Source organism: Salvelinus sp. IW2-2015, linkage group LG18 (genome assembly GCF_002910315.2).
Source record: "Salvelinus sp. IW2-2015 linkage group LG18, ASM291031v2, whole genome shotgun sequence".
NCBI classification, from domain to species: Eukaryota; Metazoa; Chordata; class Actinopteri; order Salmoniformes; family Salmonidae; genus Salvelinus; species Salvelinus sp. IW2-2015.
In genome coordinates this window covers 46,478,013-46,493,729 of record NC_036858.1, presented here as the reverse complement: position 1 = coordinate 46,493,729, position 15,717 = coordinate 46,478,013, and the positions used below count along the sequence as shown (strand labels likewise).

At 43.1% G+C, this 15,717-nt stretch overlaps 1 protein-coding gene and 1 long non-coding RNA gene across 2 annotated transcripts; one reads left to right on the top strand and one right to left on the bottom strand.

The window, feature by feature from the left end:
• Positions 1-336: 336 nt before the first annotated feature.
• Positions 337-1,216, bottom strand: LOC139029242 (uncharacterized). The gene is made up of 3 exons (XR_011481530.1): positions 1,202-1,216; positions 814-925; positions 337-719 (listed from the first exon to the last, which is right to left on the bottom strand). It is a non-coding gene; the product is annotated as an uncharacterized lncRNA (long non-coding RNA).
• Positions 1,217-10,667: 9,451 nt separating this feature from the next.
• On the top strand, positions 10,668-13,770 carry LOC111978760 (F-box only protein 5-like). Its single transcript, XM_024009000.2, has 5 exons — positions 10,668-10,756; positions 11,648-12,304; positions 12,414-12,504; positions 12,733-12,930; positions 13,118-13,770. Exons 2-5 carry the CDS (start codon positions 11,673-11,675, stop codon positions 13,373-13,375), a joined length of 1,179 nt encoding a protein of 392 aa, XP_023864768.1. The 5' UTR covers positions 10,668-10,756; positions 11,648-11,672; the 3' UTR covers positions 13,376-13,770.
• Positions 13,771-15,717: the final 1,947 nt, after the last annotated feature.

Below are 15,717 nucleotides of genomic sequence, written 5' to 3'. Positions count from 1 at the left end.
AATAAGGACAAAACAAAGCAGGTAAACCATCAGCTCCTTTCGAAACTGAAGACAGTGACTCTACAAGATGGAAAGCACAGAATCCAAGCATATTATACAAAATGATACATACACATTAAAGGTCTGTATATAACACACCCTGCATGTCTGCACACTAAAAAAATGCAGGACAAATCCATACACATCAACTGAACAGACAAATGAATGGATGCAGTAGCCTCCCTGCGCCTTGTATTACACACGTATACCGCACAAACATCATAAGAGGCCAAATTCGTCAAAAAACGAACCAAAAAAACCCAAATTCCTCTGCCACCGCAGGACATATTTACCAAAATTGAAAGCACACATACTAACTAAAATAATTCAACACATATTGGTCCCTCAGCAGCCGACCACTGTCGTCATCAGGGAAGATTGCCGGATTGTCCCAGTCCATGGCTGGTGGCACTCTGGGGCCTCTCCTTCCTCAGGCAGGCCACATTGTGGAGGACAGCACAAGCCACAGTAATATCACATGCCCTAACAGGGCTGACCCTTAATTTGTGAAGGCAGTGAAAGCGTGCCTTCAGGAGGCAAAGGTCATTTCAACTCTGGCCTGGTCCTGGCATGGGCATGGTTGTAGGCCTGCTGTGCTTCCTGGGGGTCTGTGAAAGGTGTCAGGAGAAAAGGCTGGCAGCCATACCCCCTGTCTCCCAGCAACACACCAGAGAATTCACCTGTCAACACAAAATCTCATCATTACTACCTCATAAACACAGTGATATTCTTGACACAGCCATGATGGTTATAAATAGGGGTTGTGTGGCTTACCTTGTGATAGGCACTGATAGATTTCAGAGGCCCGAAAGATTCTGGAGTCATGGACTGAGCCAGGCCATTTTGCCACAACATTGCTGATCACACAGTCAGCATTGTAGACCATCTGAAATCATAAGATGAGGAATATTACACCAATCAATGCACATCACTGGCAATGCAGAGTGTTCGTCAATGGACAATATCAAAAAGTTATGTTCACCTGAACATAATGCTGTGAAAGGATTTCCTATTCACAAAATCGCCCTCATGGGCACCTGAGGGGCTTTTACCTTATGTGTGTGCAGTCCACTGCACCAATGACATTGGGAAACCTGTCACACAAAGTAATGAGTATCCTACTATGTGTTAACATTGTCCTGTAATTTGTAGATCCTCTTACCTGCAATCCTATAGAACTCCTCTTTGATGTCACAGAGTCTTCTGTGGCCAGGGAAGGAGTGAAGACATCTGCTAATGCTTTGATAGCCAGACACACACTCCTTATTGTGCGGCAAATTTGCCTTGTTCAGCTGTTCTGCATCCCCCACTGAGTACAGGAAGGCTCCACTAGCAAAAAAGCGCAAGGCCACACAAACCATTTGCTCCACACTCAGTGCTGGCTGCCGCGCAGTTGCGCGGTGCTTAATCCTGGGACCCAGTAGTCTGCATAAGATACCTGATGCTCTGCAGGAAACAACTGTATCTTTCATATAGATGGTCATCAGGGAAGGCCAGTGGGTCCAACCGGTCCCTGAAGACCCTTTCTCGCCTGAAGGCTCTCCTCAGCACAAGTGCTTCTTCATCCACCACATCTCGCACGAATGGGCATGCATTGTCAGAGCAGAAAGGAAACACACAATTTTGGGCCTTCATATAGGCTAGTGGCCACACCTGGTGCTGGGGGGGTGGGCAAAAGAGGGCGATGCCTTATAACGATGACTTGGTTGCTACTGATTGCTGGAAAATAAAAAAAACCTTAGAAAGATGCCACCGTCCTGTGTGCTCACAATAAGAGCTCAGTATGTCATGGCTCACTTGACTTTACGAGAATATACCTAATTTTTATTTACTGTGGTCATCTTCTTGGAGCTGGGGGAGGAAAGAAAAATAATGATTAATACATTTGTGTTACAGTTAGCATACAGTGTACATTGAAGGCATATCTCACCTCCCTCTCAAGTTTTTTTATTTCAAGGTCCAGTTTCCTAATTGTCCTCTTTTTTATTTCGGACTCCAGTGCAAGATTTTCCATCTTTTCTTCTTGTACTGAATGTCTATGTCTGCCAGTTCTATTTGGCGCCGGAGGTGGTTGCCATACAACTTTCTGATAGCTTGTGAGCTCTGTGAACACAATACAATTAGCGCAGCTGGAATTTGGCAGGATGTGGTGTCCTTTTATTAATACACTATGTTGCCAGGCGTGGTTTTCCCACTGTATAGCATCTGGGTCCTGTAAAAGAAATTAGATTTTTTGATTTTGATGAGGACTCCTCACCATTGTAGAGTAAATAGTACTTTCACAGTCTTAACATGATACCTCATGCCTTCTGGAATCCAGAGAGATGGTCTCCTCCTCATCAGTCGTCTCCATCATGTGCTGTTGCTGCTGCACTGGGGCCTTCACCCTATCACATTTAATCGGATTCATATTGAAGCTAGTAGACAAGACATGCCAGGCCTACAGTATGCCTTTGATGGAGTACTCACTGGATCAGCATCGTCTGGTGCTTTGTGCTGGTGGCTCTAACAGAACACAGTGCTGCCAGACACTGCAAGCAATAGGTAAACCAAAGTCAGACAGTCCAAATTGATTCAATATGAATGGGGTTGTATCCCATGTAGAGATGGAAGGACATACCTTGAATGAAGCGGGTGGCATCTTGGGAGGAACCTATGCTCGTCTCTTTCCCCCCAGGGATCCCCTCTAAGACGGGCCTGCCTTTATTTAGCTCCAAGGCCATGTCCTCTGCTGGGGTAAGGTCAGCCTTTGGTGACCCACCACCCGTGCCTTGTCGTGGGTATTCTTTTTCACTGCCTAAAACAGTACAGACAATGTGTGAGCAGCCACCTTCTGGTACAATATATGCTTGTGCTTTGTTAAATATTAGTCAGGGACCATACCATTCTGCAGAATGTTCTTTGTATGATTTTGACCTGCTGCCATGTCCGTTTTGGCCCGTTCATGTTTAATCTACACACACACACACACACACATTTAATGGAGTCACACTGCAAAAAATACTTGGTATTTTTGTCTTGTTTTCAGTAAAAATATCAAAAAATGTATCATAGCTTTAAACAGTGTGATGGATTACTTTACACAAATTCACCATATCTGCAGTGCATTTCAATTAAAAATTTTACCGTTTCATAATTACAGTACAACTGCATTTTTGGAGATGTGAATTAAATATTTGAATTGTAATTGTGATGTTTCAGCGGAGCGGTGAGTGTGTAATTGTGCACTACTTACGCATTCAGGCGCGTCTGCAATACTTTTGCCACCGCTTTTTCTCTTTGCTTTATCACTGTGGCGGTGTTGCCTTTCTTCTTAATTATATCTTTTACCTCCTCGTATGCCTCCATGAGGATTTGTGCTTCCGACGGGGAAAAGTACGCGGCTCTAGTTGCCATGGTAAATCAGTTAATCTGTGATCTGTGGCGGGGTCTATTTGAGTGAGCCGTGAGCGCGCACCTATCCAGGATTGGTTTCACCTGGCTTAATGAATCCGTGTCTGCTCATCCTGGCTTGGTCTTTGTGCAACCAATTAAGCCTGGACGCACATGTTTTGGCTTCATTGAGCTCAGCTGAGTCATTTATCCCGGATGTCTTAATTCTACTTTTGTGCAACAGGCCCCTGTGCAGCGACACATTAATGTTTTGATATTTTAATGTTTTATACAGATTACGTTTTTTAACACAATGCAATACTATACTACTGATCAATGTTTATGTTTTGGCTACATGTATTTGTTTACTTATGGTAATCTACATTTTGAGAATGTAAATAGTCTGCAACTTTTTTTTTTTTTACCTTTAGTTAACCAGGTAGGCCAGTTGAGAACAAGTTGTCATTTACAACTGCGACCTGGCCAAGATAAAGCAAAGCAGTGCAACCAAAACAACACAGAGTTACACATAAACAAACTACGCATGTGAAAAGCAACATGTCAGTGCCCTTGAGCATCAAAAAATTATTATAAAAACAACACTCTGTCTTTGGTGATGGTTAGCTAGCTAGCTAGGATAGGTGAACATCCAGACATAAATGTGAATGGAAAATAGTTGTTATGGTCGACACAACTGCAGCTACATACTATCCAAAAAGCTTCAGAACATCATACCACTTCAATTAGCTGTCGTTGTGTAGTGTTAACGTTAGCTAGCATGATAAAATGCAAAACAAATCAACAAATGATAGTAATATTTTTCCAATGTTGAATTGAGCCTTTAATGCAAACCCTTGTGTAGTGTGGCTTTTACACAAGCTGTCAAAATGCACTTAGAGAACGTGTATGGCCGATCCTTGATGTTGTAACGGCTTTCATAATCTTCCTCCTCGGTCGAGGAGAAGGAGTAGGGATCGGACCAAAACGCAGCGTTGTATGCAGACATAATGAATTTATTTAAACAAGACGAAAACACGAAGAACACTTGAATAGATTACAAAACAACGTAGACAGACCTGAACATAAGAACTTACAATATAGCACGCACGCACCAGTCCCGTGTGGTGCGACAGACACAGGAACAATCACCCCCAAACAAACAGTGAGAACAGCCTACCTTAATATGGTTCTCAATCAGAGGAAACGTAAAACACCTGTCCCTGATTGAGAACCATATCAGGCCAATAGACAAATAACCTAAACATAGAAACACATAACATAGAATGCCCACCCCAACTCACGCCCTGACCAACTAAACACATACAAAAACAAGGAAAACAGGTCAGGAACGTGACAGATGTCCTCTAATCAGAGGTAGTCCACTGTCATGTTTCAAAGAGATTACCGAGCAGTAGATGCGGTAGATGCCGAAATCCGTCTCCAAAGCTTTGCCCAAATAGTAGAGTTATGCATGCAACTCAGCCGTTGATGATTACGAAGTTACTGTCTGTGGACGACATCTTTGCTAGAAGATCACTACAGGACTAACGTTACTTGAAGAAGACGTAGACAGAGTACTGTGATAGTCTGACAGACAAAGAGACAGCAGGATGGTGAAGAGGAATTGAGAGTGAAGAGAACATCTCCTTCTGTACTAGCCCCAGTGATCCAATACTTCAGAGAGCTTCAGACAAAACAGCAGAAATTTGGTGAAACTGAAACATTACTGAAAGGTGAGGCCACACCTCATGTGTGATATTCTATCAACAGATGCAGAAGGACTTTGGGAATCTCATGGCCATTAGGTCTCAGCAGCTTGAGAGTTTGCTTATGTCATAAACTACTCATTCCTTCATTCGGTGACTGTCGGCCCTCCATGGAACGAGTTTGACACATAAACAGTAAACACAACAGTCAAAGTGATCAGTAAGACAGTCCTGTGCAGCGACACAGGACACAAACTACACACATACAAGAATGTTGCTGTTCAAAATTGTTATGTCAGGAATGGATATCAAAATCCAGTTCAAAGTTTAACGTATGTTTCCTACATAGTCATATATAAAACCTAGGATTGAGCTTGCCAAAAGAAAGTGTTGAATAAAGACAATGGACAGCAATCTAAAATCACTTTTTTTTTTTTTTACCTTTATTTAACTAGGCAAGTCAGTAAAGAACAAATTCGTATTTACAATTACAGCCTACACCATGGGCAACAATTAATATGGTTTACACTGAAAGAATAGAATAGGCATGACTGACAGAGGTAAGAAGGTTGTCTCTTGGAGGGGTATTTACTGCTTTGAAAGTGGAAGGTGAGATGGGCTTGGGTGTGTTGGGGAAGAGGGAATGCAAATAGTTGCCAGCTGTCTGTTGGATACAAAAGTTTTATATTAAGTGTTGGTCTATACTGTAGCACATTTTGTGTATTGACTTTTTTAATCTATCCTTTTTAATATATCCAAAGGTAGATCTGAGAAAATCAGGAACTACAACTTTCCCCAGGAACCGAATCACAGATCATTGGATTGGAAAAATGGTGCATGATGTCCGCGAGCTCCTTGAGGAAATTAATCACTACAGGAGCTCCCTAACCAGGAGAGTCATTGACATTCTTGGAGAAAATGACTCCGATCAATAATAGCCCAGTGTATTTGTTTGCCCAACTCACATACTTAGAGCTCACTTAACACATTCCGCCCACGAGTGTGAAATGCCAGTCCTCAAACTGCTTTTGTTGCTCATTTTGCAGGAAAACGTCAAAATATGTCAGTATAGAACTTTTCTAAAATCCTTTCTTTTGAGAACCGAACACCATCATCAAGTTTGCCAATGACACAACAGTGGTAGGCCTGATCACCGACAGCAATGAGACAGCCTATAGGGAGGAGGTCAGAGACCTGGTCGTGTGGTGCCAGGAGAACATCCTCTCCCTCAACGTGAGCAAGACAAAGGAGATGATTGTGGACTACAGGAAAAGGAAAAGGAGGACCGAGCACGCCCCCCATTCTCATCGACGGGGCTGTAGGGGAGCTGGTTGAGAGCTTCAAGTTCCTTGGTGTCCACATTACCAACAAACTATCATGGTCCAAACACACTAAGACAGTCATGAAGAGGGTACGACAAAGCCTATTCCTCCTCAGGAGACTGAAAAGATTTGGCATGGGTCCTCAGATCCTCAAAAGGTTCTACAGCTGCACCATCGAGAGCATCCTGACTGGTTGCATCACTGCCTGGTATGGCAACTGCTCGGCTTCCGACCGCAAGGCACTACAGAGGGTAGTGCGTACGGCCCAGTACATCACTGAGGCTAAGCTGCCTGCCATCCAGGACCTCTACACCAGGCGGTGTCAGAGGAAGGCCCTAAAAATTGTCAAAGACCCCAGCCACCCCAGTCATAGACTGTTCTCTCTACTACCGCACGGCAAGCGGTACCGGAGTGCCAAGTCGAGGACAAACAGTTTTTACCCCCAAGCCATAAGACTCCTGAACAGGTAATCAAATGGCTACCCGGACTATCTGCATTGTGTGCCCCCCCCCCCCCCCACCCCCACCTCTTTTTTACGCTGCTGCTACTCTCTGATTATCATATATGCATAGTCACTTTAACTATACATTCATGTACATACTACCAATCATTGGGCCGACCAACCAGTGCTACCGCACATTGGCTAACCGGGCCATCTGCATTGTGTCCCGCCACACCCGCCAACCCCTCTTTTACGCTACTGCTAATCTCTGTTCATCATATATGCATAGTCACTTTAACCATATCTACATGTACATACTACCTCAATCAGCCTGACTAACCGGTGTCTGTATGTAGCCTCGCTACTTTTATAGCCTCGCTACTGTATATAGCCTGTCTTTTTACTGTTGTTTTATTTCTTTACCTACCTATTGTTCACCTAATACATTTTTCGCACTATTGGTTAGAGCCTGTAAGTAAGCATTTCACTGTAGGTCTACATCTGTTGTATTCAGCGCATGTGACAAATAAACTTTGATTTGATTTGATTTGATCAGAAGCTTCTAAAGCCATGACATAATTTTCTGGAATTGTCCAAGCTGTTTAAAGTCACAGTCAACTCAGTGTATGTAAAATTCTGACCCACTGGCATTGTGATACAGTGAATTATAAGTGAAATAATCTGTCTGTAAACAATTGTTGGTAAAATGACTTGTGTCATGCACAAAGTAGATGTCCTAACCGACTTGCCAAAACAATAGTTTGTTAACAATAAATTTGTGGAGCGGTTGAAAAACTAGTTTTAATGACTCCAACCTAAGTGTACGTAAACTTCTGACTTCACCTATACTGTATGTCTATAGGCAGCAGCCTCTGATGTGCTGGACATGGCTGTTTAACAGTCAGTGGTGTATTATAGAATACAATACAGTATATACATATGAAAAGGATGATGCAATATGTAAACACAATTTAAAAGTGACTAAGATACCGTAGAATAGTGTGGAGTGTAGTTTATACATATAAGATGAGTCATGCTAGATACGGAACATTATTACAGTGGCTAGTGATCAATTTCTAAAAGTGGCCAGTGATTCCTATAGGCAGCTGCCCCTGATGTGCTAGTGATGGCTGTTTAGCAGTCTGATGGTCTTGAGATAGAATTAAAAACAGCTTCTAACGGTCACAGCTTTGATGCAACTGTACTGATCTCGCCTTCTCGATGATAGCGGGGGGAACATGCAGTGGCTCGGGTGGTTGATGTCCTTGATGATCATTTTGACCTTCCTCGGGTGCTGTAGGTGTCCAGGAGGGCGGGAAATTGCCCCCGGTAATGCGTTGGGCGGTGCAGTTGCCGTACCAGGTGGTGATACAGCCCGACAGGATGCTCTCAATTGTGCATCTGTAAATGTTTGTGAGGGTTTTAGGTTTTATGTCAAATTTCTTTAGCCTCTCCTGAGGTTGAAGAGGCGGTGTTGACCCTTCTTCACCATACTGTCTGTGTGGGTGCACCATCTCAGTTTGTCAGTGATGTGTACGCCAAGGAACTTGAAGCTTTCCACCTTCTCCACTGCAGTCCCATCAATGTGGATAGGGGGGTGCTCCCTCTGCTGTTTCCTGAAGTCTACGATCATCTCCTTAGTTTTGTTGACGTTGAGTGAGAAGTTATTTTCCTGGGACCACACTCCCAGAGCCCTCACCTCCTCCCTGTAGGCTGTCTCATCGTTGGTAATCAAGCCTACTACTGTTGTGTTGTCTGCAAACTTGATGATTGAGTTGGAGGCGTGCTTGGCCACGCAGTCATGGTTGAACAGGGACTACAGGAGGGGGCTGAGCACACACCCTTGTGGAGCCCCAGTGTTGAGGATCAGCAAATAGGTGTTGTTTCCTACCTTCCCCACCTGGGGGTGACCCGTCAGGGAGTCCAGGACCCAGCTGCACAGGACGGGGTTCAGGCCCAGGGCCTTGAGCTTGATGATGAGCTTGGAGGGTACTATGGTGTTGAATGCTGAGCTATAGTCAATGAACAGCATTCGGGCCTCCCGTGTGGCGCAGTGGTCTAAGGCACTGCATCGCAGTGCTAGCTGTGCCACTAGAGATTCTGGGTTTGAGTCCAGGCTCTGTCGCAGCCGGCCGCGACCGGGAGGCCCATGGTGCGGCGCACAATTGGCCCAGCGTTGTCCGGGTTAGGGAGGGTTTGGCCGGCAGGGATATCCTTGTCTCATCACGCACTAGCAACTCCTGTGGTGGGCCGGGCGCAGTGCACGCTGACACGGTCGCCAGGTGCACGGTGTTTCCTCCGACACATTGGTGCGGCTGGCTTCCGGGTTGGATGGGCATTGTGTCAAGAAGCAGTGGGGCTTGGTTGGGTTGTGTTTCGGAGGATGCATGGCTCACGACCTTCGCCTCTCCCGAGTCCGTACGGGAGTTGCAGCGATGAGACAAGACTAACTACTACCAATTGGATACCACGAAATTGGGGAGAAAAAAGGGTGGCACTGTATTATCCTCAAAGCGAGCGAAGAAGGTGTTTAGCCTGTCTGGAAGTAAGACGTTGGTGTCTGCGACGTGGCTGGTTTTCCCTTTATAATCCGTGATTGTCTGTAGACCCTGCCACATACGTCTTGTGTCTGAGCCTTTGAACTGGTACTCAACTTTGTCTCTATACTGACATTTAGCCTGCTCGATTGCTTTGCGGAGTGAATAACTACACTGTTTGTAGTCTTCCATATTCCCAGTCTTCTTGCCCTGGTTAAATTTACATTTACATTACATTTAAGTCATTTAGTAGACGCTCTTATCCAGAGCGACTTACAAGTTGGATGCGGTGGTTCGCGCTTTCAGTTTTGTGCGAATGCTCCCATGTTTCTTGGCCCAAAGCAAGTCTCTTCTTCTTATTGGTGTCCCTTAGTAGTGTTTTATTTTGCAGCAATTCGACCATAAAGGCCTGATTCAAACAGTCTCCTCTGTTACTTGAACTCTGTGAAGCATTTATTTGGGCTGCAATTTCTGAGGCTGGTAACTCTAATGAACTTATCCTCTGCAGCAGAAGTAACTCTAGGTCTTCTGCTGGGCCCTTGAATGAGTAGGTGTGTCCAAACTTTTGACTTGTACTGTATATAGAAAAAAACATGTTTTATCTCAGTAATGTTGTGAAGAGGTTCATTTGCAGAATGAGAGGTAACTCTGGGTCTTCCATTCATGTGGCGGTCCTCATGAGAGCCAGTTTCATCATAGTGTTTGATGGTTTTTGCGACTGCACTTGAAGAAACTTTAAAAGTTCCTTAAATATACCAGATTGACTGACCTTCGCGTCTTAAAGTAATGATGGACTGTCGTTTCTCCTTGTTAATTTGAGCTGTTCTTGGACTTGGTCTTTTACCAAATAGGGATATCTTCTGTATACTTTTTTGGTTACTTTATGATTCCATATGTGTTATTTAATTGTTTTGATGTCTTCACTGTTAATCTACATTGTAGCATGAGTAGGTGTTCTAAAACCTTTGACTGATAGTGTATTTCTAACAAAAAAGAAAAAACATTGCACCAATATTTTAACGAATCACCTCTACCTCGGTGTATTTCTATTCTATTTGCAAAGAAAGATAACTAGTACATGTTTGAAATGGTCGGAAAAAAATGTAGTGGGCCTTATGCAGTTTAAGCTCTGACGTCAGACGTCAGTTTGCGCTTTTCTGTTCTCTCATTGGTTCCCCGGTTTAAAGGTAACTTCCCTCATTGGTTTGTGACATTTTGGATACGGATTTCAAAGGTGCAGCGAACTGGCGCTTTTTCCATATTATCAAGAAAGTTGCCGAACCCAGTCTAGCTGCTAATGTCGGTGGCAGACCAGAAATAGGTGAAGTTACCTTAAAGGTATGCAATATTTTTCTTACCTCAATCAACAAGCGTGTTGTTATATTGTTTGCTAGGCTAATAGCTATTACTCATTTCATTTGATTCAGGCTAGTTACGCAAAACGTTTGACGTTAATTTGAGAAAGCATATCCTTATAACCATGATGACCCTAGTTTTGTTACAATGTTAGCTAGCTAACGCTACTCGCTTGCCAACTTGTCTACATAGCTAGTTATCTACTTGACTAACTAGCTAACTAGCGGTAGCTAGCCATACCTGGCCTAGCTATGTCACTGTAGTTATCTAACGTTAGTTAACTGTGTAGGTAACTTAACTAGGTAGTTGTAGTTAGCCAACTATTGCAAAGTGTACATGTGTATTTTTGATGTCGTTATAGATTTTTGTTTTAAATCCACCTAAGTTAACTGCTCAATTAGACTAGTTCGCATTACCAATGCCATTGGCTATCCTATGAATATAGCTAACATGATGGTGGAAACGACTGAAGTTATAACTATTAAAATAATTTAATACGTTATGGTACGTTAAATGCTTATTTTGTACTAAATTACTATGCATGTAACAGTAGTTAGTTAACGTTAGCTATTGTGATATCAAAGACCTTAATGCCAAATTAGTTGGCTACCTAGCTATGCTACAAAGTAAATTTGGGGGGAACAAGGAAGGCGCACTATTGAGAGATTGCAGCTAGTTGGCAACTTTTTTATAACTAGGTGTATGTTATATTGGTTTAACGTTAATGTTATGTTTTATTTAGCTAACTCGAGTAACTGAGTTGGGCAATCCACTCTGGTTTGAAACAATTTATGTACTGTAGCTAGCCATTTTGGCGCGTTTTGATTGTGAGATGGAACTGGCTAATGCAGTGTATCTTCTCTACTGGCTCAGGGATACAGTTTGAAGTCAATGAAAAATGAAGTGTCAGTCCAACAACAATGAACTCCGGTTTCCGTGCAACATGAAGAAACATGTCACATACGAGGAGTCAGTCCTCAAAACCTCACCACTCATGGGATGCATCCAAGTAGTAGTCAAACAACTCTCTCCAGGTGTCACCTCTGCCAACATTTGCCTCAACGATGACGTGAAATGTGTTCACAATAAGGAGAACAACCAATATGACCGTATCCTTGACGAGGTGAACCTAGGCTGTGAAGCATTCGAGGACAGTGGTTACCTGTCTTTACAGAACAGCCAGATGGAGGACTTTTATAATGTTAAGGAACAAGGGGAGTCTCTAGGACTGGAGATATTCTCCCCATGTACTCCAGTAGCTGATTATCACAAGGCTAAGCACTCTGCCTCTCAACTCCCCATACTGAAGTTTCAACATGCCATATGCCAAGAACTCACCAATGGCTTCAAGAGGACCCAGAGCTATGACTGGACTGTCATTAGCTGGCTAGCAGAGGACTCTGGCCTTGAAAGGGTTATTGGTGGGAACATGGGCCTTGAGTCTATGGATGTTTTAAAAGCGCTGCTGGAGAGGGACATGAAGCACATCCTAACCAGGATCCTGCGTCTTCTTGATATTGACTTGATAAGGTAAACATTTAACCTTTACTGCTCTTATGATTTTGTAGAGGTTTTTCAACATAAATTGTTTTGTACTCTAATCATATATTCATGGTTGTTTTTCTTTTTTTCTTCACAGCTGTAGAAAAGTGAGCAAGAGCTGGAGAAAAATAATCTGCCAAGACAAGTCTGCACTCCGTAAATGCGACCAGGCTGAACAGAGACTACAGGTAAGTGCTAACATTTTTTATGGATTTCCTTTAGTCATGTATATCGGGTATCAATGGTTTCAATTCACATTGACGGTTCAGTTTTTTAAGCTTGCAGAGGCTCCCAAATTTGCTGATATGTTTGATATTTACATTTATTTAGAGGCCCTTTCCAGTACTTAAATCTTAATTGCCTAACCATAGGGTAATCCATTGTATGCTAAATAGCAATGTCCTTTTTTGTTATAGGACTCAAGAATCCCTGTAGGACTGGAGAATGTGGGTTCTTTGACACGAGACACCACCCTGTCCAGGGTTGTAATGTCCTGTATGCAGAGAGTTGCTTCAACCCCTATCCAGAAGTCTACCAAGAGGATGCTCTCCCAGAGAGCATACACGCAGGTGCCACACTGCTCCCAGCAATCTCGCTTCAGAGAATACCAAGAGGTGAGGGTTCCTCTATTCACTTTGCATGTGAAGGTTCAGAGGACATGATGGTGATCAGTGTGTGTGTACTTATTGGGTTGGTCACCTTCCAATCAGTTCCAAAAAATAAATTTACATTGTTCATGTTACCAATGATACATATTGTGAGTTATTCTCTGTAGCCTTATACTTTGTTTGTGTTCTCTAGGCTGCCAGTTCGCTGAAGCAGCACGAGTCGCTGAAGCCCTGTAAGCGCTGCGGCTCTCCAGCCAAGCACAACGCAGACGCAATGAGGGCCACCTGTACCCGCTTTAGTTGTGCCTTTGACTTCTGCACCCAGTGCCAGGGCCCCTTCCACGGCTCCTCAGCCTGCTGCACCCGACTGACATGGCGGCCTAGCAACTCCACAGCCACCCCCATCCTCATTGGCAGCGCTCGCAGTAAGAGGAACGTCAGGCGCCTGTGAAATGAATGCAGCCTGGGATAAGACCCAATCGCTCACCTTTTAAAACTAACATAATTTCTATGGAATATTTGTTTTATTCATAGCCCTTTTAGCCACTGCTGCCTCCGCCGAAGACCAAAGGTATCTCGGCTATTGGAATACTCTGCATTAGAGTACACTGTATTCTGTGACAATCAAGTGATTCCAGTTGTCCGACAATGTCATCAGAAAGCGACAATCATACTGAAAGCACCAAAAAAGAACATCCCACTGGATGCAGGGGAATTTTTCCTAGACTTTTATTTTTCTAATGAGATGGCCTTGTCCTCGTCGGATATTTGTAAATATTTTAAATGTGAGATATGTAAATATTTATATTGTTTAAATAAATGTCTCTTGGGATTTTCAAGAACTGATCTTTTGTTTTTCTCAAATTTTTCAAGCCACATACTACCAGAAATCACGAAACATGCACCCACTTTCTTTCAGAATTTAACAAGCAGAACATGTGTTACAATGCCAATAAGGGTATGAAAGTTACGTCATACTTCCAGGGTCAGTTCCCAGATATTGTCATTCCCTTTAAAAAAATATATATCTTAATTTGTGAAAATGCAGCCATTTAAAAAAATATATGTATAGATACTTTAAGTTATTGCACTGAAGACCATTGTGCTATGTATTTGTCTGAAGACTATTCAAAAAGCCTACAAATGTTCAAAAACTACAAAGCTACTTCCTGGAAAATGACATCACTGTCGTAGCTTGTTTGCCACTTGCTTCGAAAGCTGTAACAACTAGTGAAACTAAGCCATTCATCCATTAGATGGTGCCATAATGTAGCTCTAAAAACCTCATGGCTCACTATCTGGAAAGATTAAGGAATTTAGAAGACTACATATAGCTGAGAACAGCCAATATTTACACACACTTAATGGTGATTTAATGATTCACGGTTATAATACCAGTATTTTCTAATAACAAAATTACATTCAATGTGTAGGCTTATCTGAAAGTAAGGTCTTCTACAGCTGGATGATTCAGTTCAGTGAAGGAGTAGCGTCGATGGTACAGCCAGGGAGAAACAGTCCGATAGGCAGGCCCAGAGCTCTTCATCAGGCACCTCCGTTTCTGTTCACAGCTAGTCCTCTAAGTAGGCTGGAACAGATCCACCACCGAAAGGGTAGCACCCACCTACCTATTAGGGGCATTTAAATTCATAATTGTGATTTTTATTTAATCATTATTTAACTAGGCAAGTCAGTTAAGATCAAATTCTTACTAACAATGATGGCCCACCCCGGCCAAACCTGGACAACGCTGGGCCAATTGTGCACCCGCCCTATGGGACTCCCAATGACAGCCGGATGTGATACAGCCTGGATTCGAACCAGGTACTGTAGTGACGCCTCTTGCAGTGAGATGCAGTGCCTTAGACTGCTGCGCCAATCGGGATATGTAACATGTTCAATTAAAATGTCTGGGTAATACAGTTTCTCCCCAGTCTGACTGAAATTGATTTCATAGGCCCCATTTCCTGGTTGAAATATTCTGTGGTGCACAGAATATTCCTGGGAAATGAGAAGGGACAAGAAATATGTGTCATGAAGAGAGGTTGTTTTCTGGGTACATTTTAGAGGAGGCTCAAATTTGGGTGGTAAGCCTACATATCTTTCAATAGTGATTAGTGATGCCAATCTACATATTTTTTTAAATGGCTATTAGTGATGCCGAATACAATATGTGACCACATGAAACATGCTATCTGTGCATTAAAAGCATTTTGCTGTCATTTTAAAGGGTTGTCATTGTTTTTCTCCTGCAGACCCAATACATCAGTGTTTTTTCCAATTAGCCTCCCCCTCAGTGTGTGTCTGCCCCTTCCATCAGTGTCTGGCCACAGTTGTGTCAGTTCCCTCTGTGCACCTCTATCCTGGGGCTACACTCTTTAGCTGCCTGCTACACAAAATGTCAATGTCCAGTTGACTGTTCTATCACTGTCCCTAAATGTCCTGCCAGCCGTGGTGACAAGTAGCCATTTTTGTGACTTCCCCCTCCTGCTCTGGGCAACGCCTACAGTGGTGGAACTAAATGTAGCACTCCCACCTCTCAACCACCCCCTGTTTATTTCTTCCACTAATTGATTGGATGGAGTGTATGGGCAAAGGAGAAAAAAATAATTCATATATGTAGAGTATACAAACAAGAAAATAAGATGCCCAAGGTTACCACTGTATCTGTTTGCTATGAGTCAAACACGGCTGTTGATTGGGATTTTCTGTCAAATTGGATTGTTTGCTCTTTCTCACATACACAGATGCATTCTTATTCTAATCTAGATAGTTTCTTAAAGTGAGTAAAGC